The sequence below is a fragment of the Lepisosteus oculatus genome, chromosome 6 (assembly GCF_040954835.1).
Source record: "Lepisosteus oculatus isolate fLepOcu1 chromosome 6, fLepOcu1.hap2, whole genome shotgun sequence".
NCBI lineage: Eukaryota > Metazoa > Chordata > Actinopteri > Semionotiformes > Lepisosteidae > Lepisosteus > Lepisosteus oculatus.
In genome coordinates this window covers 18425817-18449777 of record NC_090701.1, presented here as the reverse complement: position 1 = coordinate 18449777, position 23961 = coordinate 18425817, and the positions used below count along the sequence as shown (strand labels likewise).

The 23961-nt window shown below is 36.7% G+C and overlaps 2 protein-coding genes across 6 annotated transcripts in view; one reads left to right on the top strand and one right to left on the bottom strand.

Moving 5' to 3' along the window:
- The window catches only part of lyrm4 (LYR motif containing 4), an 80835-nt gene extending 75328 nt beyond the window's left edge, over positions 1-5507 (bottom strand). Inside the window, exon 1 of one of the 2 annotated variants that reach the window (XM_069191041.1) lies at positions 5387-5507. In XM_069191041.1, the coding sequence (XP_069047142.1) occupies positions 5387-5472 (86 nt within the window). In that variant the 5' untranslated portion in view covers positions 5473-5507. The remainder of the gene's footprint in view (positions 1-5386) is intronic. The other variant, XM_006634396.3, reaches the window with a different exon arrangement.
- Positions 5508-5651: 144 nt separating this feature from the next.
- The window catches only part of fars2 (phenylalanyl-tRNA synthetase 2, mitochondrial), a 187815-nt gene continuing 169505 nt past the window's right edge, over positions 5652-23961 (top strand). For 2 of the 4 annotated variants that reach the window (XM_069191040.1, XM_006634397.3), the window contains exons 1-2: positions 5655-5737; positions 17310-17411. The gene's annotated coding sequence lies outside the window, so the exon portion shown is untranslated. Of the gene's footprint in view, positions 5738-17309; positions 17412-23961 lie in introns of all 4 variants that reach the window. The other 2 variants (XM_015354589.2, XM_015354587.2) reach the window with 2 other exon arrangements.

Sequence of the window (23961 nt, the reverse complement as noted above, 5' to 3'; positions counted from 1 at the left end):
ATGACATATTGGACACAACCATTAAATTCTTCTCAGATAATATCCTATTGATGTGGCATAGTAAATCATTTTGTTTCTTCAAATTAAACCAATAGTTGACAGAAAAAAAAAATGCCTGGTGGTAAAAAAAAAATAATTAATGACTCTATTAAAAGAAAATGAGCTGATTATGTGCTGTTACATAAATCACACTAATCTCTGCCAATTAATTCCAGAATAAAGCACTCGACTGAAAATGGTAATTGTAGATATTAAAGGATTGTGTTTTGATCTTCTAAGGTCAAATCTGTGTTTCATGCTTATTTATTATTCATGCACAAATTTACACAGGGAAATTAAAACTTAGACTTCTCTTCCTTTGCAGGATGAATCAGCCAGGGTGAGTGTAACATCTGTAGCGTAGTGCATCACATCACAAACACTTAATCACATCGGTTCAAAGCCACTAACCAGTACTATAGAACTGACATCTTCTTCTTCCATCTGGAGCTACAGTACTACTTTGCACCATATAAATAGTTATTAAGAGATAAAGATGCAGCACCATAAAAGCAGAGATTTTTTTCTCACAAGAAGACAAGTCACAAGGAATCATGCTCTACTTCAGACACAAGACCTTCAAGAGTTCCATACTATAGTTGTACTCAGGATGACACTATTGTCTATGAAGAGTACTGCAGACTCTTATGAATGCATTTGTCAATGTACCAAAAGTGGTACATTGGTAGTCTTTGATACTGAAGGGCATATCATTGAAGAGATCTGAATGAGGTATCGTGCTAGCTGGTCTAGCTGGTATTTGAAGTAACAACGTTCCATTTACAAATCCAGAACCTTAACCATTACTCCACTGCTGAGAAGCAAAATAATTCAATGAATATCTAACACAGAGACGTTGAATGAATATTTGAATGAAGATGCATGTGCATATTGATTACAGGTGCTTTTAGTACTGAAAACAAGTAGTACGCCTTTACAAACAAGATGAACTGAAAAGCCTCCCCTTGTTTCATAAAGAATTGTCTAGGATGTCTAGGATGAAGCACCCAGCAAACTAGTGAGTGTGACTCTCCGAAAACAAGGTATCCTGGGGTATTTAAGGTATTTAAGTCAGCTTGCGGCAATCACACAAGCAAACCTGGCCGAATGATCTCTTTCTCTTTCATAGGGGTAAAACAAGACAGACCAAGCCAAATGAGAAAAATACTAACTTTTAGGGTTTGCATTTAGGGAAAATATGCATCTGGAACTGGGGAATGCACACATATTTGCACCAAATATTATTAGTCAGGATTAATGTTAAAAAAAACATTAAGTTCTCTCATTACATGTTATTATGCTGGCTTACTAGAGCTGCTTCATTTTCTAGAATGAACATGCTGCTCATGCAGCTGGACTGTTTTATATTTATTTCTGTGTAGATCAAAGGATTTTATTTAATTTTATGAAACACTAAAGGGGTTCTCAGTTGTGACAGGTGACAAATATTTTGACATTAAATGGTGAAAAATGAAAATTACTTCAGTTATACGATTTTGCATGTGAAAAACCATTTTTCAACTGTTTTCGCTTATTTCAGTTTTATTTCATTTAGTGCAATGTGCTCTACTGCATTTTGTTTCCCTGATTAAGACAGTTATTGTGCAAAAGAACAACAGCAATAGTTATTTTACTATGATCGTGATGAATCACTGATTACTTCATATGACTACTGAACTATTGTAAACACATTGTCCACCAAGATCCAACAATGTTAGACCTGGAATTGATCATATTTACAGTATAATGTAATAATAATGAAATAATAATAGTTGTATGGGCTACAGAATACAACATACAAATACTACATATGAAGGCTATGTAAGCTGTTTTATAGAACTACCCCCAACCTGGATGATGCGACGGCAGCCATAGTGTGCACAGTACGCTCACTAAACGTTAGCTATCAGTGGGGAGGAGAACAGAGTGAACAGAGTGAGGAAGCCAGTTCATAGATGGGGATTATTAACAGTATGAAGTATTAGAAGCTGACTGCAGAACCTCAGTTTTACATCTCACCCGAAGGACGGCACCTTCTTACAGTATAGTGTCCCTGTCACTATACTGGGGCATTAGGACCCAGACAGACCGCAGAGTGAGCGCCCCCTGCCGGCACCACTAACACCTCTTCCAGCAGCAACCTTAGTTTTTCCCAGGAGGTCTCCCATCCAGGTACTGACCACACCAGATATTGCAGCCCTCCAATTCACAGTGTTTCAATGCAATAGCCACCCAATGTACCTTGGCGCAGAACTTCCAACTAAAAGGTCCATAATCATCAAAATAAGGCAATTCAATTAGAATTCATTCACATAAGAAATAATTCTCAAAATTTTTCAAACAAAAGGATAGATATATATAGCACTGGCTGTCAAAAGCAAAGTGTTCTTCAATGTGAGTAAGGTACAAATGAGAGCAGAACTACAGCTTCTATTTTAAGCAGAAGGTATAATACTGATTATACAACTGTGGAGCAGAGAGTTCCTAATGCACACACATCTCGTGGGAAGGGGGCACATCACACTAGCTGTAGGTGGTGAGGAGTAAAGACCTCCCGTTTTGCTAGTGGCATTTGCTATCCTGCATCTTATGAAACAGCAAAAAACGTGATAAATAATACATTGTAATCAATGAGGGAAGGTAAATGCTGTGGGCCACCTCGGTGCTGGGCTCTGGCAGATGGTGAGCACTTTTAATTAGGATCTGTTCACTTGCAAAACTGTGCTAATAGGATCGGGCAAAAATGGAGCCATGCTGCTTTTCACAGTTGTGCCATACATCAAGCTCCGAGCTTCCACCTCAGGACAATTCCTACCCCTGGGATACAGTCCAAGGATGCCTTACTGCACATTCAATATCTTAACTATCAGGAAATGCCAAGCAGAGGAACTAGACTGTGAGCCTAGTGTTCCCAGTAAAGGATTGTGTTTTTACCACACATACTTTACAAAACTTTGTTTTTACATTATAATAACAACATTCAGCAGATGCATTGAATATAAACAAAACTTAGAGGGCCTAAAAAAATCAGGACCTGATTTTACTAAAAGGGCAGTCAGGACCTGAACTGGTAATCCCCAGATACAAAAAAATCTATTTCTTATCCACAGGAACATGAACTACTTTACAAATTACAACAACAATCGCATAAAGAATACGTTTTGAAAGTTAACAGAAATGTCAGAATGTTATATATACTGCATATTAAGCATTATATGCATTCCTACTGTATATTAATAATGCTGTACAAAACTAACGCAGATAGGATATTAAAAATTAACTTATGTGATAATTGTGAAACAATATTTCCTAGTCTTTCTAAAAATATATATATAAATGGATGCAAAAAGTGATAAATTGATGTGATTAAGTTATGAGTTAGAAAAAGTGAGAAGGGAGTTAAAATTTTTCGGATAAAAACAAGTAGAAAGAGAGTCGGGGAGGTTTTCAATTTTTCTTAATAGGTCCATGTCCGTCCAGTCCGCAAAATACATTATTAATGTTGGGATTATTATGGTGTTTTTCAAAACAAGATACTGTAAATTATAAATTGTGTAGCTGACTACATCTATCTCCAGTACTTTTACTTTTGTTTCAATAACATTAAACTACCAAAATTCAATCTGGAAAGCACAATGAGTAAATTGGGTACATGTCCTATACTGACAGGCTGAAGGAACTCAAGCCCTTTAGTCTTGAACAGAGAATCCTACAAGGAGATCTGATATACAGTATTCACAGTCCTAAAACGCAGTGACACAGCATCAATCCAGCGGATTGCTTCAGAATGAAAAGCAAGATAAAAACCAGAGGATACAAATGGAAATTATGTAGAAGCCCATTTAAAATTGTGAGCATGAGACACGTGGGGATGTGGGACTATGCAACAAGGTACCCAGCCATTTTGTGGAAGTTAACTGTTAGTTAATTGATCCAAGTATCTCATCCAGCCCTTTCTTGTTAACCTCAACACCATGGATGGGGAGCTAGCTGTTATTAATCTTTGTTTTTTAGTCCATTCAATCCAGTAACATTTTTACACAAAAATAGGCTGCAAGTTTAATTTCATTACTATAGTTTCAACAGTCTGTAAATGATCAATTGCCCATGGAATTCAAGTAAGAAAACGAACAGGGAAAATCTACATGTTTGCAATTTAGACAAAATTACTGTCTAAGCCAAGAACCACCATTATTGTGTTTCAAAGGCTTTTTAACAGCAGGATCTTTAAAGCGTATGATTTCTGCTACATAATTTATGGTTGTGCAAAACATGATTGTACATCACGTTCAGGGTTTGTGTAAGACTTGTTATAAATTAAGTGTTCGGTGCTGTAAGATATACTACTGAAATTTAGTACTAGTAATAGCAGTTTCTGTAGAGCCAAGTGAAATTTGTCTTCGCATTGTATTGTGTGTACTGACGCGATATACTGCGCTGTGCTGTTCGTGTCACAGGGTTTCTATCTAGCGGTTGGAGAAGCTGGAGAAAAACTTTTTTACTCTTCATGTACTTTAAAATCCTTTATACTTTATACTGTATACCTGCGCTCTCCAAGGCCTGTCATAGTAAAAAATCGTTACATAGATAATTAAAGGTGTCGAATTATGTGTTATTAATATAAACTGTTATGCCAATGTATCAAAACCTTTTACCTTTATCTCACAGCTTGTGTAACAACTCAGAGAAGAGAGGGCTTTGGCTTAAGCAAAAAACTATCAAATGCTGAAAACAGATCATTTTGTGTGTAGTTTTGGATAACATTTAATGCGACAACAGACTGCAATTAATTAAAATAGGTTTTGTAATTATAATAGTGTAATAGGTTTTACTTTATGCTATCACAGGTGCACAACAATGGACAAGGAATTAACTTTTTTCGATTCAAGTATTTCGGGATAATATTGTAATTAAGAAAATACAAATGATCACATTGTGCTCCGTAATTCTATAGGAATAAATACTTTATAAATCAGATCACTGCAGGAAAGAAAAGATACATTTATCCCTCTAATTGTGGATCGGGTTATTGTTTTCGAAAACTAAAACACATAACCAAAAGGTCATAGTTAATAAAGCAGGTTTTCATATCAACATCGCAAGTAAGGTACAAGTGCGGGTTATTCTCCGCTGGGACCAGAAGAGGACACAGATGTTGCTGCTAAATAATATCATTACTTCTATGTGCTATAAAAATGCAACCGTACTTTCAGATCCTATCTATAACCTGAAAGCTCTGTTACACTGCAATGACAACACTTGTATAACATGGCACAGCGTTAAATGAAGTGCCCGCTATGTGATTCATGCGATCACGAGTAATTAGCAATAAGCAGTGATCAAATACCTGTAGTTGTATGAAGGAAATTTACTGCTCTCCTTCATCAACAGCCTGTACAGAGAAAGCACCTGACTTCTGCTGGAGGCTGCCATCTTGGGAAAAAAACTGCGACCTACTCCTGCAAGGCCCGTAGGATAGTTTACTATCGAGGAGCCTCGATAGAAATCTTAATAATTGTGGACTGATTTCCCACAAATTGCTTTATGTAATAATACATATTTAATTAGTGTAATATTTATGTTATAATATTAATCTAATATTTAATTCCATTGTTTTAGTTTGATAAAAAAGTTCAAATTAAACAGGCAAATCAGGAACTGCTCAATAATAAAGTGTCAGGACTGGAGAGCGGAGAAGGTGAGTGTGAGTGAGTTTGTGTTGAGAGAGACGTTTGTTGTGTTTCATATAATCATCGTTTCTTAAAGCTCTGCCGGCTTTTAAAACATTTTTAAAACAATTAGTTTACGATTTGTGAGGCTAGTCAAACTTTATGTATTTTCAGGCGGATGAGATTTTTTTCCCATCCTGTTACACAATGTATCTTGAAACGTGATGTACGTGCTAAAAAATACAAATATTAAAAGTACATATACAGTAGTGCATATTATTTAATATGCATATGGACATCCATAAACTAAAATAAATTACAGAGTAGTGATACATATAACTTACAGTAAAATAAAGCTTTTTATGTATTTAATAGAAATGGGAAAAATGAACATGCGGTGTAGAAATGCAAGGTCAATTATGAATAAAGATCTTGGTGTAAAGGAAATACAGTTTTCGTGATAAAGTGGGTTTTGAAATTGAGACTGCAGGTGTTGTAACGTAGCAATGCGCTTGATAATACCGTAACGGCTACTGGAGAAGAAAGTGACGTAATATTTTCTACTACACTCATTTTATGTTGCTTGCCTTGAAAATGCGAAGCCTGTTGAAAAAAGAAATTACACGAGGGATATTTTTGGATCAGAAAGTCCCTAGGAGGGTAAGGTGGCCGCTGTCTTCTAGTTTAGAATAATGCCATTCCTTTAGCCGGGGATAATGTTCCTCAGTTTTATGTTAAAATTAATAATAATAATAATAATGTTGCTTTATTAGCCCAGTACAATTCCTGGCATTAGGAATTCGTCTTTTCGCATACCCCAGCTTGCTCTCCATGAGACACAGACAGGGAGAGAACCTTGGGGTCAGAGTGCAGGGCAGGGTCAGCCATTGTACAGCACCCCTGGAGCAGTTGGGGTTAAGGGCCTTGCTCAGGGGCCCAACAGGGTAGGATTCCTCTGCCGGCCACAGAATGCGAACTGGCAATTTTCCAGCCAAAGGAGCAGATCCTTAGCCACAGAGCCACCCCTCCGCAATCTCACAGTTGAGTATCCCGCATCGGTCTTTTCGGCCAGGACAGGAACTATTAAAATGATCGGAGTGGTTGAAATACTTAACAGGCGAATGCTGCACATTGGTGGTGGTGGAGGGGAGTCCCCATTACCTGTAAAGCGCTTTGAGTGGAGTGTCCAGAAAAGCGCTATATAAGTGTAAGCAATTTTTATATTATTATTAGCTGTTACTTACGTGGCTGTGGGTTGATGCAACTGCGCTCAGACTCCGAGATCAAAAACCACCAAAGTTAATATTTTTCAAAATATATAATGAGAAATAGAGAATTATTTAATAGCTGTAAAGACTATTTGTGTAAATAAAATATTAGTATCTCTGGAACTGGTTTTGAATTGCAGAATTCTGATTTGTGAACAGATGCAGGTAGATGCTGTATTATTTGCAGAGCTTCAGGTTTCCGTTTTTAACGGATACCTTTATTTAAATGCCATCAGTATTTATCCAATAAACGCTGAAACATCATAAAGCAGTGGTGTTTATGTTGCCGTCAGTCCTTTCCACGTATTGTATGAATTGCTTGTCCCTCTGCCTGATGTGCAAATTAATTTATGTTAGACCCAAACTCCGACAAATCTATACCACCTTTGCATAATTAGGCTTTTACGTAAAAGGATGTCATTCCTTGCATCTTCTATTACATTTCTAATCCCTTGTGTTTCTTTGTGCTAATTGTAACTTCTAACTTAGTTACTATTCATTTGTTGAAACTGTTTATTTATTTGCTTTTCCCTTAACTCGTCTAGAGAAGATACTTCTAAAGGTGCTATATAAACTAAAGTTTATTATTATACTTACATTTTAAAACTAACTGTTTTAAAATACTTATTGCAGAGGACAAATGCTTAATCACAAAAAATTCAAAAAGAGCGCACCTGATCACAGATTTCAATAACTAAAAGGAGGTACTTGTATTCCCAAATCAAGCTTTGGGCTGGGCGAGCTGCCTGCTGCAGTACTACTCTTCTATCTGACCTGTGAGAAGAGCATCCCTGCAAACTGGTGCCAAAGCCCAGAGGATGTGCTCCTAATTTAACACAGACAAAGCCAGTTTCACATGGACCTTCATTTTAGAATGCTGACTCCCCGGGTCTGCAGAGAGGTTCTGTATTGAGTTCATTCTGATGGTCTGACGAGAGTTGAACTTTCACATCGGCTACAAGAAATGCCTTCCCCTACTTCATTTACCAGCTTGCAGGCAATAGCGTTTCCTGCCTCAATTCCCAAACTGCTCCCGCCATCTTACCACAGTTTGTTTATCCATTGATCCATTTTCTATTCCGCTTATCCATTCCAGGGCTGCAGAGCTTTTTACACTACATACACATGCACACGCTCATAAAAGGGCCAAATTTACAAGAAGTCATTTAATCTACCATCTTGTCTTTGGACTGTGGGAGGAAAACAGAGCACATTGAGTAGATACAAATTATATGCAGATAGCACCTAGAAGCAATGTTGCGCCACCCTTTTTTGCCCCACTGACTGCAGGGACGGATTTTGGTGTTCGTAGGCCCTAGGCACTTTCTCTCCGAAGTGTGCAAAAACGTGACTAATGCCACTTGAATTATGTCTATTGACACAACGCACTTTCAACTATTCTAATGCTCAACCACGTGATTGATGGAGTGAGCCGAGTGATCATCACTTCGATACTTCTAGTTTCTAGAACAGCCGCTAGATAGCGTATGATCATTATTTGGAGCACCTAGAGTCGATCACAAGCTTGTTGTTTCAGCACATTTTTCATTAGTCACTAGTGTTTCCCTCCTACGTAGGCCCTAAAAATTCTGTAGGCCCTAGGCACTGTGCCTACAGAGATCTGGCACTGACTGCCTGGGATTAAATAGTAGTGTATATAGTAGTAGAACTGGAACACACTTGATGGTAATTGTATCCTTATAATATTATTGCTTGTGATTTATTATTGAATATTATGTGCTATGCTTAATGTCAGGAGTGTCTATTCCTGGTTCTTGCTTAGCTTAATAGGACAAGTTTAGCAACTGTACTGACACTTCACTTCAGATGTTCCTGCTTTACAGACACAATGGGTCGCCAGGACCAGAGGCTTGGACAGCCCTGAAATATGTTGTAAGAATTTGGTCCAGGGCTTAGAAGAGAAATTTCTCAAAATCTATCCTATACTGGAAAGTAAAGCAATGAAGAAATGTCCTCTCCTCATCACTCATGAGACAAAATATTTGGCTGGTCTCATCATGTTATATTAAAAATGCCAAAAGTCTACTGTCTTTATGATACATTAACCATCTTAAATATTCACTAGTAGTGAATGGATTTTGATGTTGCTTATGATGATGTCGGTAATGATGGTAAACTTAAAAAAACTTGTCATCAAAATAAAGCATTTTTAGAGAGAAAAAATCATGAATCATCAATCATCATTCTGCTGGTGGAGAGTCTTCACCAAATGAAAATTTGCACTGTAGGCAAATAACTCAACTTTATTTAAAAACAGCAAGTTTATTTCTATTTTTTTTTGTTTGTTTTAAGTATATTTTTTGACTGGAGGAGTAATTAGAATTGCAGCCTTGCAGTGCTGGGGCCTGGGTTTAGTTTGGGACCTGGTGTGCTCTCTGTGTGGAGTTCATATGTTCTCACCATGTTTGTGTGGGGTTTCCTCTGGGTGCTCTGGTGTACTCCCACAGTCCAACGACATATTTGTAGGTTAATTGGTTTCTGGGAAAATTGGCTCTGGTGTGTGTGTCTGTGTATCTGTCTGTCCAGCGATGGATTGGTGTGTCCCTTTTCGTGCCTGTTGCTTGTAGAGATAGACTCCAGCTCCCCCACAACCCTGAATTTGACAAAGCAGTTAGAAAATGGATGGATATTTTATTACATATGAATGTATTTTTGCCCTGTTTGAGGTGAAACGAAAGAAAAGGGGGAAGTTTTATAATATAGTAATTAAAGTTATTTAAAACAAACACATCCACATATAGCCCCCTAATTTATTTGTATTCTCAAGTATATGTACAAAGAGAAATAAGATCTTCAGTGAACAGAAGTTTGAGCTGTTAATCATTGTCATATTTGCCCCAATGAATTGGTTAAAAAAAAGTCCTACTGTATAATGAATGTATACATTATTTTGCCTCAACTTCCACAGCTTCATTTTATTTAAAGCAAACTAAGAAAACCTCTTATCTGGAGTCCCTTATGTATGCAGTAACCATAAATCTTCAACCCTCCAATGTCTCAAACCACATTCCAGTGTGAGCCTTACAGTATTGTCATCTTTATTAAGGCCAGACCATTTTTAAACTTTCTGAACCCAATACTGAAAGAAACACTGTAATTTGTAAAAAAATGTGATAAATACTGGAAACATTCAACTGCAGCTACTGTATATAAAGCTTTACAATGTTTGCATATACTCAGTCAAGTGAAAATGTTATTGTTTCATTCCTTAGTCAAGATGAGGAGTGATCAGATTTTAAAGTGAAAGACCTGAATGAAGTGACCTAAACTTGTCGATAAAAAAAAATAAACGTTACACCAGATTTGCTAAGCATTGGCAAAAGGAAGGGCAAAAAAAAATCATAGCGAATGAAAGTTTTACGGAAACCTCGGTAGATACTGTAGATCGTTGAAAAGATTGAGAAGTAATTGCAGATGGAGAGTTTAGTCAGATGTACCCTATCTGTATTATTACATTCATGCAAATGATGATTGTATGTTAAGTGCACTTTGTGCTTAAAGTTTGATAAAGGATGCACAGCTCAGCTTCATATGGTGTAGTGAACATTCCAACTACTGTAATCCAGTCACATAGTTTACTTTACCACTGTGAGTCACACAGAGTTGCTAAAGTATATAATTATTTTCAGATACAATAGATAATTCTCTATCACACTGCAGAGAACTTCAGATTCTTCTTTAACTCTCATAAATTGTGTATCAAATTGTGTTCTCTCATGCGGAGTGCAATGTACCACTGTGTCTTTTCTGACACACTATGCATGTATGAGTTTGTAGTTCTCAAATGCAGCCAAAAAAATGCATCCTCTCTTCTCCATCCTAAATAAAAAGCTCTATTGCAGGATATGCATGGCCATTTCTGCCTTCGATCTCTTCTCTGTTCTTGCTGAGCAGACCATAGTGCATGAGCTGAACATTTATTATTCTGCTCTTTACTTCAAGGTTAGAGCATAGTGTTGCAGGGCACCCAAGCCAAGTGTAAATGGCAGATTTCTGCTACAGATATGCAGACATGACTCGGAAGGACTGGGAGCAGACACAGCATATTGGTATTTAACCCTCTTACACTCACTTGTATTGTGTCTCAATGAAAATAGAATCAAGGGAGGGTTTTAAATAGGGAGTCTGAGGCTGCCACATGATGTACAGAACGCAAATCGCATTTCAAAATGACATACTATAGATTTCCTTGATTGTTTGAAGGGATGTGTGAACGATAATGTCCTGTCCAGGGTGTATCCTGCCTTGGGTCTATTGCTTGCCGATTCAGGCTACAGCTTCAGTATATTTCTATACTGGATATTGTAAATAGAGTGATGAAAAGAAATCACTTTAGTTGTGACATTTTATTTGAAGTCCTCAACATGACCAGTTGAAATCCCATAGTAATTGTCATTTGATCTTGATATTCTGACTGAGATACAGTTAGTACATCACACTAAGAAATACAGTGGCAGATAATGTCTTTTCTGACCTTAAAACAAGATCAATATTGTGTTCATTACTTATATTAGTGACAAAGTGTTATTCTGTGTGAGTTATGGCAGCTTCCAAAGGTCATGTGCCTGCCTTTCTGTTGCAGGAGGTTACATGCTATCATCTGGTTTCTGGACAGTCCTGCTTCATCCATCTCGGAGAAGAGCTGTCATACTCTAAGCTACAGGAAATGAAAGGACAAAGTTAACAGGCAATTTTTACACAAAAGTTACCAAAAGACAAACGTTACCAAAAAAGAAAATATATAGTTTAATTATAATGTGTGTCATGAGAGACATTCAATTGTTAAAAAAATCCATGCTTAGTAAATGGAAACTAAAACTGTATATTTTCTCTGTTATTTATCCTGCTTAAAACTTTTCATCCTTATTGATAATTGGTCAATAATGTGTTTCAGCTCCTTGCTGTTAGATTCATCGTGATATGGAATTCCCTTACGGGCACCACCTTCACTACCAGTTTTGTTGTTCCAAAACCAACCTGTCTTTTGTGGTTTGTAAGGTGGTTTGTCATGTACTGCTAAACACATTGAATTATTTTTCAAATAAAGATGATATACATTATTGGTTGTTGCCTTTTGTGCTGCCCTGTACATGACTGAAATTTGTATTTTTACTAGATCAAATAAAAAAGTATTAGACATTAAGACTATCAAACTAATTAATTAGCATAAAATGTTTTGTCCCTAATTAACATTGTTCGGTTTTGACTCAGAAATAAATTCTTGTACCCTTGTGCGTTTGCAAATTTTCTAAATGCACTGGGAGAAGGGTAATGTATTGTTATATATTCAGCTTTTGTTATTCGCTTACATATAACATATGACCCTGCATGTCATAAAATCTTAAATTGATCACCAATGTGCAAGGAGAGCCTTGTGTTTATCCTTGGTGCACCATAAGCAGGACATTTTGTTCAATGCATAGGGCAATATTTGGAGTATGATCATAGAGAAAGTACACAGTAAAACTACGAACATTTTCTTAATTTCATAAATTTCTGAGTACATTTTAATGATCATTTATAGAATGTAATTAACTGTTCCATCTAATTTCTTACAGCATCCATTTTATTTCTGTGCCAAGTTAGCTGCATTACCACCTTCTAGTTCAGGGATCGGCAGCTTTGCCAAGTGTAAGCTCATGCACTTTTTATGGAATTGAGTGCCATTGATACTTTTTTAATGTCAATAATAGCCCTGCTTACATAATTAAACATAATTAAAATACACATCTTACCATTTAGTTTGATCCTTGCTTTCCCTAGCTGAGTTCTCCAATATCAGGCTTATAGCTTGACACTTTAAGCAGCATGCAAGCCTCTGAGTGTTCAGTTGTTAACCAGCTACAGGAGGGATGTAGAAGGGACTTCGTGTGTGGAAATACCTGTTCTCAAAGGTATGTTGATCCAGATGCTGAGAGTAGTGAAAATGTCACTTTTTTCAAGCAGTCAAATTTGACTTTCAGTAGCTTCAGGTGTGTTTTACGGATCCCAGAACTTTGAGTTTCATAAGTCTGAGCACTGTAATTCCATTAGCTGCATTTGAAAGTCTTCAGAACCCATCCATTTGAAATCTATGTCGCTGCTATCAAAGCGGTCTGGTTTAAATTTTACAGTAAATTCTGATCTCAGTTCTCACATGCACACTCCAATCTCGGCAACAGAGATTGTACAATGTTTTGAACGTTCTTTAAGATGTTTGAAATAGTGGAATAGTTGAGGTGTTCCAACAAAACAGAAAGTTTTACAAGAAATGCCCTCCATGTTTTGAAAAGACCCATAACAGTTTGACTGCACCCTGCAGATGGAATTCATTCAATGTGTTGGTAATGTCTAAACATTAGTTTTGCAACCCATTTTTCATGAATGCAGAGTGATTTTGACCTTTTTCTGACAAAAAAGATCTTGATTTCATCAAGACAGTGCACAAAGTATGCCATAACTGTCCCATGCAATTTTATAACTTTGCTACTGTGGCTTGATTTTTACTTACACTGAAATTAGTAAAGATGTTATTTTGTTTTCTGTACCTTACTATGGCCAGTTTGATCAACTCAGCCTTTTCCATTTGAAGTGTTTGTTGTGTTTTGTCTGGAAATTGTCATTGTAGGTAACAGACGGAGCTCTCACAACAAAGAGCAGCTGGCTGGGATGGCCTTTATGTTGACGAAATCCATATTCATCTCTCCTAAAGGGCTGAAATGAGTGAACATCTAACTTTGCTTTCTTACTAGTACTAATTACTATCTTGTCCAAAATGTTTCACTTAAGTCACACATTATTCTCATAAGTGAGGAAAAAAGTCATCAGGCTCCCTTGGCTTAGTGTTTGACTTTAGACTTAAGTGTGAAAAATGTTGTCAGTGGTACTGATTGTGAGCTCTCCTGTGAAAACAACAGGCTAGCCCCACTAAAAATAGTGCAATAAATAAACCAAATGAATTGTTTTTTTTAACAATTTACACTTTTACACCAGAGAGCTTTCATTTAACCTCATAAACCGTCAGAACCCAGGGTAAAGAGATTTAGGTTATAGGAATGCATGCATTTCCTAACCTCTTTAATATAGGATCTCAGGGGAGCTGGAGCCTATCCCAGCCAGCTGTCCATCACAGCATAGATTCAAACATGCGTACACTCACATCAAGGCCAATTGTCCCAGAATCCAGATAACCTAACTGTATGTCTCTGGACTGTGCAGCACTGGGAGGAAACCCACACAAACACGAGGAGAACATATAAACTCCATGCAGACCGCACCCCAGGAAATGAACCCAGGGCCGCAGCACTGTGACACAACAATGCTAAACACCGTGCCACTCTGCCACCTCAACACTTATGTCATCAATCATAATCTAGTCGTAAGAAAGCAGTGAAATGTATCAGTGTGTTAATTTTGAAACTCGTTTACATTATTTTGCATGGTGAATTTGTGTTCAACTAACTCAATTTCACCTTACACAAAACTTCTAAAATATATTGCTGGTACTTGTCGGGGAACACCTGTAAATATCAAGGCCATTACATTGTATCTTTTTTATGTGTTGGTCATTTGAGACTAAGAGAACTTGCAAACACACTCACCTTCCAGGACTTATATTGATTGTGTTCTAATGTAACTTGGGATTACCATTTAACAACAACAGCCCCCGCTGCTACCCATATTTCTTCTATTGTAGGTCTTTCATGGCCCCTTGTGACACTTTCCTGATTCACCTGAACTAATAGTCCCTTAGTTTCTTTCCCGTTCCTTTGAATGCCACAGTATAGGATTCCTTACCATTAGGAGCTGAATACAGATCACTAGGTGAATGAATCTTTCCTGTCTGTAGCTTTAGAACCTGAACATGGCTCTTCTATTCATTGAGCAGCTTCACTATGACTAATACTAACAATTATGTGATTATTTGCTTATATTATCTTGTTGCTCTACTTTTTATGAAACTACTGTGAATTGTATTACTGAAAACAGTTATAATGATGCTAAAGTGTGTCTAAGGGAAAAATGGCCAAACAATATATACTGTTTAAAAATAGTTGTGGCAGCGGACTATTTCTTTTTAGTTTGTGGAGCTGCTGTGTAGAAGAGATAATGTAACTGCCTTGCCCTTTTGATGTACTCCTTCTATCTTTCAAGTGTGTATTACTAACCTAGTTCTGACTGTTAGACCACAGGGACACTGCAAATCAAACCAACCCCTTGTCAGCCAATGACGAGAGCTAGCTGAGTGGCAAAATACTTCTATCTTCTGCAGTCCATTGAAATTCACAGAAAGGGCTGCTGTTTGCATTGATTTCCTTTGTAGAGCTCATTAGGGTGTGACATTATTTGTCTTGTGGTGAGAGAGAGATTAGGACAGTGCAAAGAAATTCCCCCATGGGAATGAACAAGTGAAGTCTTTAGAGGAATGCACAGAACACCTGTTTGTCTTCCAAATGATACTTTAAGAAAATCCTGTATGAAAGTGTTTGCTTCCTTCAGGAACAGAAACATAAGACAGCTGTTTTTTTCCCTATGTGTTTCAAACTTTTCAGTTCTGTAATTATTTAAAATATAATGTGCCGAAGTTATTTAATAACACTTTCTGCATGCCATGGTCTGTGTAGAAAGCCTACATTTTGAGGAATCTCAACCTTTTGATATTATAGGAATTTGAAAATTATAACAAAAATAAGATTTGTAATAATCGAATTTGCCAGCAGGTTAGAGTAAATTTCAGAGAAAATCGTAGCAGTATGGTACAAATTCCAAAGTGTGTTATGCAGGTCCCCACTGGAACATGGTACAAGTAATAGGCTAATATTATAAAAATGTGTTCTCCTGTTTTTTGTTTGTGATGTTTGTGTCTGGCCATAGACACTGAGGTAGTGAGGTACCACTACGCAGAAAGTAACACGCTCGAGTAGACTCCATCCTTTTCTTACTGCAGAGCACGAAATGTGTAACACTTTAGTAATGGGAACCCTATCAGGAAAACAATAATATAAAAAATCAGCCCGTCCATTTCTAAAACACCAGCAAAAAGTATTACCTGGTCTATGGAAAAGTTAAAATGGCAGTCCTGGGGATTAGTATCAATACTACAATGTTCCTTTGTTTTAGGCCTAGCTAAACCGGTAGCCTTATGGACAGGAGGGGAAGAGGAATATCTACCTAAAGATTATAGAAGTGCAGTTGAGTAAATGTCAATGAAAATGGTAATCATCTCAATCTCAGGATTGTCTTTTTAAAGAAAGTGGGGGCGTTATTTCACACAAAATGCCTGTGGTTAGGGAACTCTATTTAAGTTTATGTCTTGCTAAAAATATTTGTCCTAATGAAGTGTTACCAAGCAGTGTTACTAACATTGCTAAGTGTTAAGTGTTGAGTGCTACTTAACATTTGTTCTGCTTTTATTCTGGAGGTTATGTGTTAAATATCTGAGGGGAATAATATTTTAACAAAAAGCTTTCAGTGATCATATCAAGTACAGTAGTTGTATTTGGATCTTGAGAATTTATCTAATATCAATCTTGGAAACATACTCTAGTTCCAAGAAAACCTTGAGTTGATAAAGTTCACAACCTCTTGTGTAGAGAAAATGGAATGACTCCATTCTGTGACACAATTCAGTGCCAAACAGTTTTTTACATTTGTTAAAAGTACATGCATTTACAAACTAACTTCATGTACATGCTTTTCTAATGGGAAATTTAGTTTGCAAAAAAAGATTAATTTTAGAAGAGAAAAAAAAACTGTCCTTACTATCTTTGGCTTACATCATGGACTGTGGGTCTTAATATTCAGAATTATCTTCTGTGGTAGACAATACAAAATTATTTTAAAAATTGTCCTTCTGAAAAGGTTTATTACACTTAAACAATAATAATTACAGTTGAAATCATTTGGTGTTGAAAGATTATAGTTATAAAAAATATTTCAAAGGGATGGAGTTTGTTGTTTCTGCAAATAATTCCATCTTGTATGTGAGTTTTCATAAGGTTTCACCGCATCACAAAATAACATAATGACATTTTATTTATGCATATATTTCATATTTTTGTAATACCTGCTTTCTGTGAAAATATGTATAGTATTTGTGAAAGAGAAGACAGTGTATAAAATAGACAACAGATTTGCTACTGATTATGTATATCTAGGGATTACATTTTATGTACTTTATAGCAATGTTTTATAATGTTAATAACATAGCAATTACATAATCTTATTGTTGTGATATGTATTTGAAGTGCTATCTCCAAAACCAGATGTGAAGTATATAAATATGTTTTATACAAGTCTCTCTTAACAGGTTTTCACCTTGTCTCCCACTTAGGTACCCTGAGGGACTTGCACTTTATCTGATATAAGGGCATACTCATCTGGTCTCTTCCTGTTTCTCAAGGAAACATCTAATTTCCCAGTTGGCTCCAAAGAAGTAGGTACCCCACATTTATCAATATATTTTCATTTATACTTATTTTCTCAAACAATTATTTTTCTTAACTTTACTTATGTGAGCCATAAAGTAGAAATCGAGCATGAATTTCCACCTTGCCAGCAGCCATTACACCGACTCACAACTGGCAACCAACTGAATGCCCCAGTATAGTGATGGGGACTCTATACTTTAAAAAAAGGCACGATCCTTTGGATGAGATATAAAAACTGAGTTTTGACTCTCTGTGGTCATTTAAAATCTCAGGGTGTTTCTTGAAGAGAGTATTGGTGTTACCCCACCAATCATGGCCTTCTAATAATCCCCACTATTAATTGGCTTCGTCACTCTGCTGTCCTCCCCACTGATAGCTGATGTTTGGGGAGCGTACTGGTGCACTTTGCCTTCCATTGCATCATTCAGGTGGGTCTACGCATTACCTGTAAAGTTCATTGAGTGGGGTGTGCAGAAAAGCAAGTAAGGAACTATTAGTAGTAATAGCAGTAGTAAGAATAAGAAAATGAATGTATTTGAGTGGACCACTCAAAGTCCTGAATTGAACTCTATTGAGAATCTGTGGAAAGAGATCCTCAAGCAACCTGAGAGAGTTTGAGCAAATCTGGTAAGTTGAGTGGGCAAAAATTACACCAGGTCGGTTTGCAAAATTAATAGAAACTTACCCATATAAAAGTGCAGCTCTATTTGTTGTCAAAGGTGCTTTCGCCAAAGCACCATTGAGTTCACAGGTCTGAATACTTATACAAGCAACATATTTGTTTATTTTTACTGAATTTTACTGTGTGTTATCTTACCCTTTATAGAATTCAGTTTCAACATTTCTGGTTACAAGACACTCCATATAACTGCTTCTGCAGGTTCCAGTATTCTCTAGTGTCCAATTGCAGTGAAAACATTCAGTAATAACTAGTACTGGTATTGCTATAATATAGAAATGCTATTAAATAGATGAAGTAGTAAAACAATGTATTCAAATAATGTCTGCACAGGGGTTTTAGTCTTTGTTGTGTTGTTACCAAAGCAGATTGGTCAGTAGTATTATTTTATATCTCAGTAAATTGTATGTATTTATCAAAATCTTGTCTCCAACTCAGTTTTAGAAACATATTTTTGAGTCTCTGTCCACAAAACCAGATCACATTGACCTCATTTATGCTCACTGCATCTACTGTACTTTGCTGGTGTCCACTTTCCAAAATGCTTATACAGGTCGTTTTAAAAAATCCTTTTTGCAACAGTAAATCAAAAACCGTTTCAGAAACGCAGATGAAATAAATTCAAATTATTATTAAGTAACATTTTCTTCCTACAGTACTAACACATTTTCATCATAAACGTAGAGTGCTTATACAGCAAATAACCAATGCACAGTGCTTCTGTGAGTCATGAAGACAATGAGGCATGTAAATTCATGTAACATAATACAAACATTTAGAAACAGTTGAATCATTGTACCTAGTAAAAGGTTGTATTATTTATTCAGCAGGTTACGCCACACAAAAGTATAACAAGCAGTGTTTTGAGTTCATTTTTATGTTCAGGGTTGACTGAGCTGTTCTAACAGTAGTTAAAACATTAAGTGAATATCACACATAGGAAAAGGTTTCTTATGATGGGTATGATCAACCTTTGGTAGTGAAACCTTTATTAGGCGAATTGTCAGAAAGGGTTCTACAGTAATTTAGAAATAGAAGGAATTAAAATCAACACACTAGTTTTAAACTACTGTTTAAACAGATTTCAGTTTTGCTGTTTTGCAGGTGTAAGCATCATTCATTGCTTAAAAATTCATATGAAATGCCTTTATGGGAGCTTTTCAGCTCCGTAAGTCATTTATAAAGCTGAGGTACAAAATTTGAATGGTAATTTTGAGTGAGTTAAACATGCACCCTCCCCTTGCATATCATTCAAGCAATTAACAAGAAATGATGTGCATAATTGAACTGCATGTCATTTAGTGCCCTCTGTCTCACTCTGCAGTAGAAAACTAACGACACCAGAGACCTAATGAAAAAAGAGAGGAGTAGCACTGAAAATAAAATGATTCCCTCATAAAGAGATACAATTTATTCAGCCAGAGAGCTATGGGAGTTTGTAGTGAGGAGAGAGAGACCATGAGTTTCATTTTAACACACTCACAAGTTGTGAGATCTTATTATTACTCCATTTTCTGCTAGTCTGTGGCACAATAAGGGGGCGGTTAGTCTGCGTAGGAGGTAAGAAAACGTGTTCGTTAGGACTGTAGGAATCTGTTACAGAACCAGTATGATAGATCACAGAAAGTGGATACGATACACTTTCATCAAGATTAGTTGAAAATAGCCCATACATGCTCAGGGATTCATGACAAGGACATGTAATGGCAGAACTGAAATACCCTAAATCTCTGTAGATTGAGGTGAAAGTGGATCAGTGGGCAATAACACCTGGTTGTCTGAGAAATGTTGGACTTGTGGTGTTCAGCCTGTGTGTACCAAAGGTCAGCTCTCTGCACAAACTATCTGTGTGTCTGTATCAGGGCTCAATAATGTATAGTACGTGTACCACAATGGGCACACAGAGGGATTTTTTATAGCACATGCAATCAAAGTCTTTTAAGCCAATAAGGAATTAAGTTAAAATAAATTATAAAAACTACACTTGACTATTCTGTAATTGTCTACAACATGCTATCCAGTGATAATTATCCAGCGCAGGCAATAAACAACAACATTTGCTTGGTTTATTTACTGCATTATTTTAAACTTTGCTTGCCTATTGTTTTCACAGGAAGGCTTGCAATCAAAGCCACTGGCAACAGTTTTCACACTTCCTGTAAGTGTAAAGTCAAACAAACATTTTGTTCATTGGCTAAGCCTTAAGTTTAGGCATGCTTTGTGGACCGTCTTGATGCAATTAAGATCTTTTTGTCAGAAGAAGGTCAAAACCACCCTGGACTGCACAGTGCAAAATTGGTTGAAATTTGACTGTTTGAAGGAAATGGCTCTCTGTACTGTAGCTGGATCAACATAACTCTATGAACAGGTATTTTCACACATGAACACGCAGGGTTTCCGTTTTGCCAGTAACAGTAAGTGTCAGTAAGGGAAACTAATGGCAAGGATTACATGGTAAAATATGCATACTAACTCAGCTAAGCAGGTGTGAGCCTGGTCAGTACCTGAAAATTAAGGTTATCCTTCATATTATTTAGTTTTACTTTTATGGGTTTCATTGATAAACAAGAAAGCTCTTTAGATAGCACTTCTCAGATCAGTGGCCACTGTGTCTATTGCTGGGATGAGAAAGGCTTACTTACTTGTCAGTAGCCGTAACCCTCTCACAACTGGCAACCCTCTGAAGCTCAGCAGGTGTGAGCCTGGTCAGTACCTGGATGGAGACCTCCTGGGAAAAACTAAGATTGCTGCTGGAAGAGGTGTTAGTGGGGCCAGCAGGGGACTCTCACCCAGGGACACTATACTGTACAAAGGCGCCGTCCTTCGCATGAGACGTAAAACCGAGGTCCTGACTATCTGTGGTCATTAAAAATCCCAGGGTGTTTCTTGAAAAGAGTAGGGGTGTAACCCCCGCATCCTGGCCAAATTTCCCATTGGTTTTTACCAATCATTGCCTCCTAATAATTCCCATCTCTGAAATGACTTCATCACTCTGCGGTATATACGTGTAAGCAATTATTATTAAGTGCATGAGCTTACTCTTGGCAAATCCCTTCTGAAAGGTTGCCAACCCCTGGTCTATAAATTTATGTATTTATTTTCACTCTTTGTTGAATGGGATGTCCATTCAAAACATTCATTTCAACAGTGGCCATATCAATGACAATGTTTCCATAATAATTCTAAAAACTGTACCCAGAGGACAATGAGTAAGTATTGCTAAACTGTTATGTAGTGAGGATGGAATAGGTCCTAATTGCCTTTAAGTGTTATAAAATAAACACAGAATTTGGAGCACTTGTATCACGAGCTGTAGGCGTAACCAGCTAACATGTCAATAGTAGATTATTTATGTTTATTTCTGCTGCTGTGACACACTTGCACTCCAGCAAAGCCAATTAATAAGACCAGGCATTCTTCAGTGCTGTGTTTCGCAGCCTTTAGACCAATTTTGCTGTCTCATACTGTGTTGTCCGTAAGATTAGACGATTCCTCCTGAAATATCAACCATTCTTCCAAAAAAGAACATTCTACTATTACTTTCTGACACAAAAGAAATACAAAGTTTATTTCGTTTTGAAATGAGTGGTATTGTGCTCCCTGGGGATGTTATGTTTGAAATGTTCCCACTGTCTGCGGTTATACAGCAGTCTGTTCTGTGGTATGTATAGGCACAGGCTGGTTTCTGCTTTCACCTTCACTAAAATTATATTCAGAATTTTTAGTAGATTGTGATGATTGTATGTCTGACACTAGAGTGCTATAGTATGAAGTACTAATAGAAAAAAAGAAAATCATTGACCAATAAGAAATAAGATAAAATATAAAATGTAGTTTCTATTTGCTACTGTGGACAGATTATAAGAAATCTTACCTGTGTTCATAAATAAGTAGCATTTAGTAAACGAGCAGCATTGAAAATCTGAAAACTGGAGATGTGATTTCAAAAAACATGCTGCCGTGAGCACTTTGAACAATATACTGTACTGTATATCCTCACTGTCAAGACATATTTTTCTAGTCAGGATGTATATGTTTAGTTATGTTAATTTGTAATTAAAAAAATAGGAAAGTAGGCTAATGCTCTTTAATAATGGTCTATATATTTTCTGTATCAGGGCATTTACATACACAACTATGCAGTATTTCTCTCCAGCCAGTGAGAAAATGTTAAAAACACTGACCTCCAAGCAGTCTACTTTGACATTGGGAGAAAAGGGAACAACAGATAAGAAATCAGAACAGCCTTTCTCTCAGGTATTCCCCTACTGCAGATACAGGATTCCTGCCTCATTCTGCTGGTATGGAATGTGACCCGACTGTCAAATCATTATCATGTGCCAGGCTTTCTATTAATTCAGCCACAGCACAACAGGCATCCTGACATTATCCGGTTTTGAGATGCTGTTGCACGTGTTCTGCATCTTAATTGACATTCACTTTGGGTCTCAGGGTTTCCAGGGAGGTTAGTGTTTTACCATTTACTTAAGCTGTGACCTTGTGCTCTGTAAGATGAAGCCACTAATGAGTTTACCTTGCAGCACAGCACAAACGACTCCTCAGAGTGTGTCTACCCTAATCCCAAAGATGAAACAATAGAGCTGGATTATCGTTTTCTTGTGATGTGTCAGAAAAAAAGATGGAAGGACTTTGTTTTACTTAAGAAAACCGTATCTTCGGCATAATTATATCATGCTTAATTTTTCATATCTGCGTAAGATTGGGCAAGGTGCTGTTAGAAAGATACTTTGGTGCTACAAGATTTTAAAGCAATACACATGTTTTTTTTCTGAGATGGGCATCTGTGTCCTAAAAGCAAATTAAGTGGACATCACTGCAGTCTGGGAGTTTTCATGCATTTTGTTTTAGTTGCCCACAATTCGATCACACTATTAGGACTTCAGATGAAATGTCAGTTTGGTTGCCTTTGTATGTGAGCAATGAAAACAAGGTTTAAGCAATCACACATTACATTATGTTTACCAGTCAGTGAATTGATTATCCTAGTACAAAATACATTGTGTCCTATTAATGAACAATATTCTAAATGGCATATGTCAATGTGAATATGATAAAGTGTATTAACATGAGAGCAATGTTTAAACACAGCGGTTACTTGTAAAAATTATTCCTTATTATTAGGTGGTACAGTTGGCCAATAGCTGGAGCATTGATTTCTCAGTGGCTGGATCTGTATCATTAGAGTAGCCTGAGGAGTATCCTGAGATTAAGTATTGAATTTTACATCAATTAGGCCATTCTGATGCCTCCACTTGAATTTCTCAAGGCCTTATTTATGATCAACTAAGTAGATGTAATCCCATTTTAGAGTGCATGTAATGTATTTGATCATAGTTTAAGTATTGTCAAATGCTACAGTGAAAACCACATTCAAATCTTTATCTTCCTTTGTCAATGGACAGTTCAGTCAATTGTTCTGTTCATTTGGGAAAAAATAATAATAAATAATAAATGCAGTACTTTTTTTCTCTCTGGAGTGTTTGAATCTCCAAAGTAAGTCACGTTTGTGATAATAAATTTGAAACTTTTTTTATTATTAGAAAATAATGCCCTTCAAAAAAGTTAAGGTACGCAGCTGTGATATTGAAATTAAGTGTAATGAGTAATAAATTATTTAAAACTGGGAAAATTAGTGAAAGGTCTGCTTTCACTCTTCTGTTGTGTATTTTGAAAAACATCGTTTTTCTACTCTCTGTACTACAAAACATTCTTGGTACTTTGCTGAAAAGGATATCCTGTCCTGTCTGATTCCCATTACTGAAGGGATTAGTATAATCAGTTTAATACTCAGGGGTCCATTGCTATGACACTGGTACAAATTACCTGCAGAAGTGATTTAGTATATGATTTTCAGT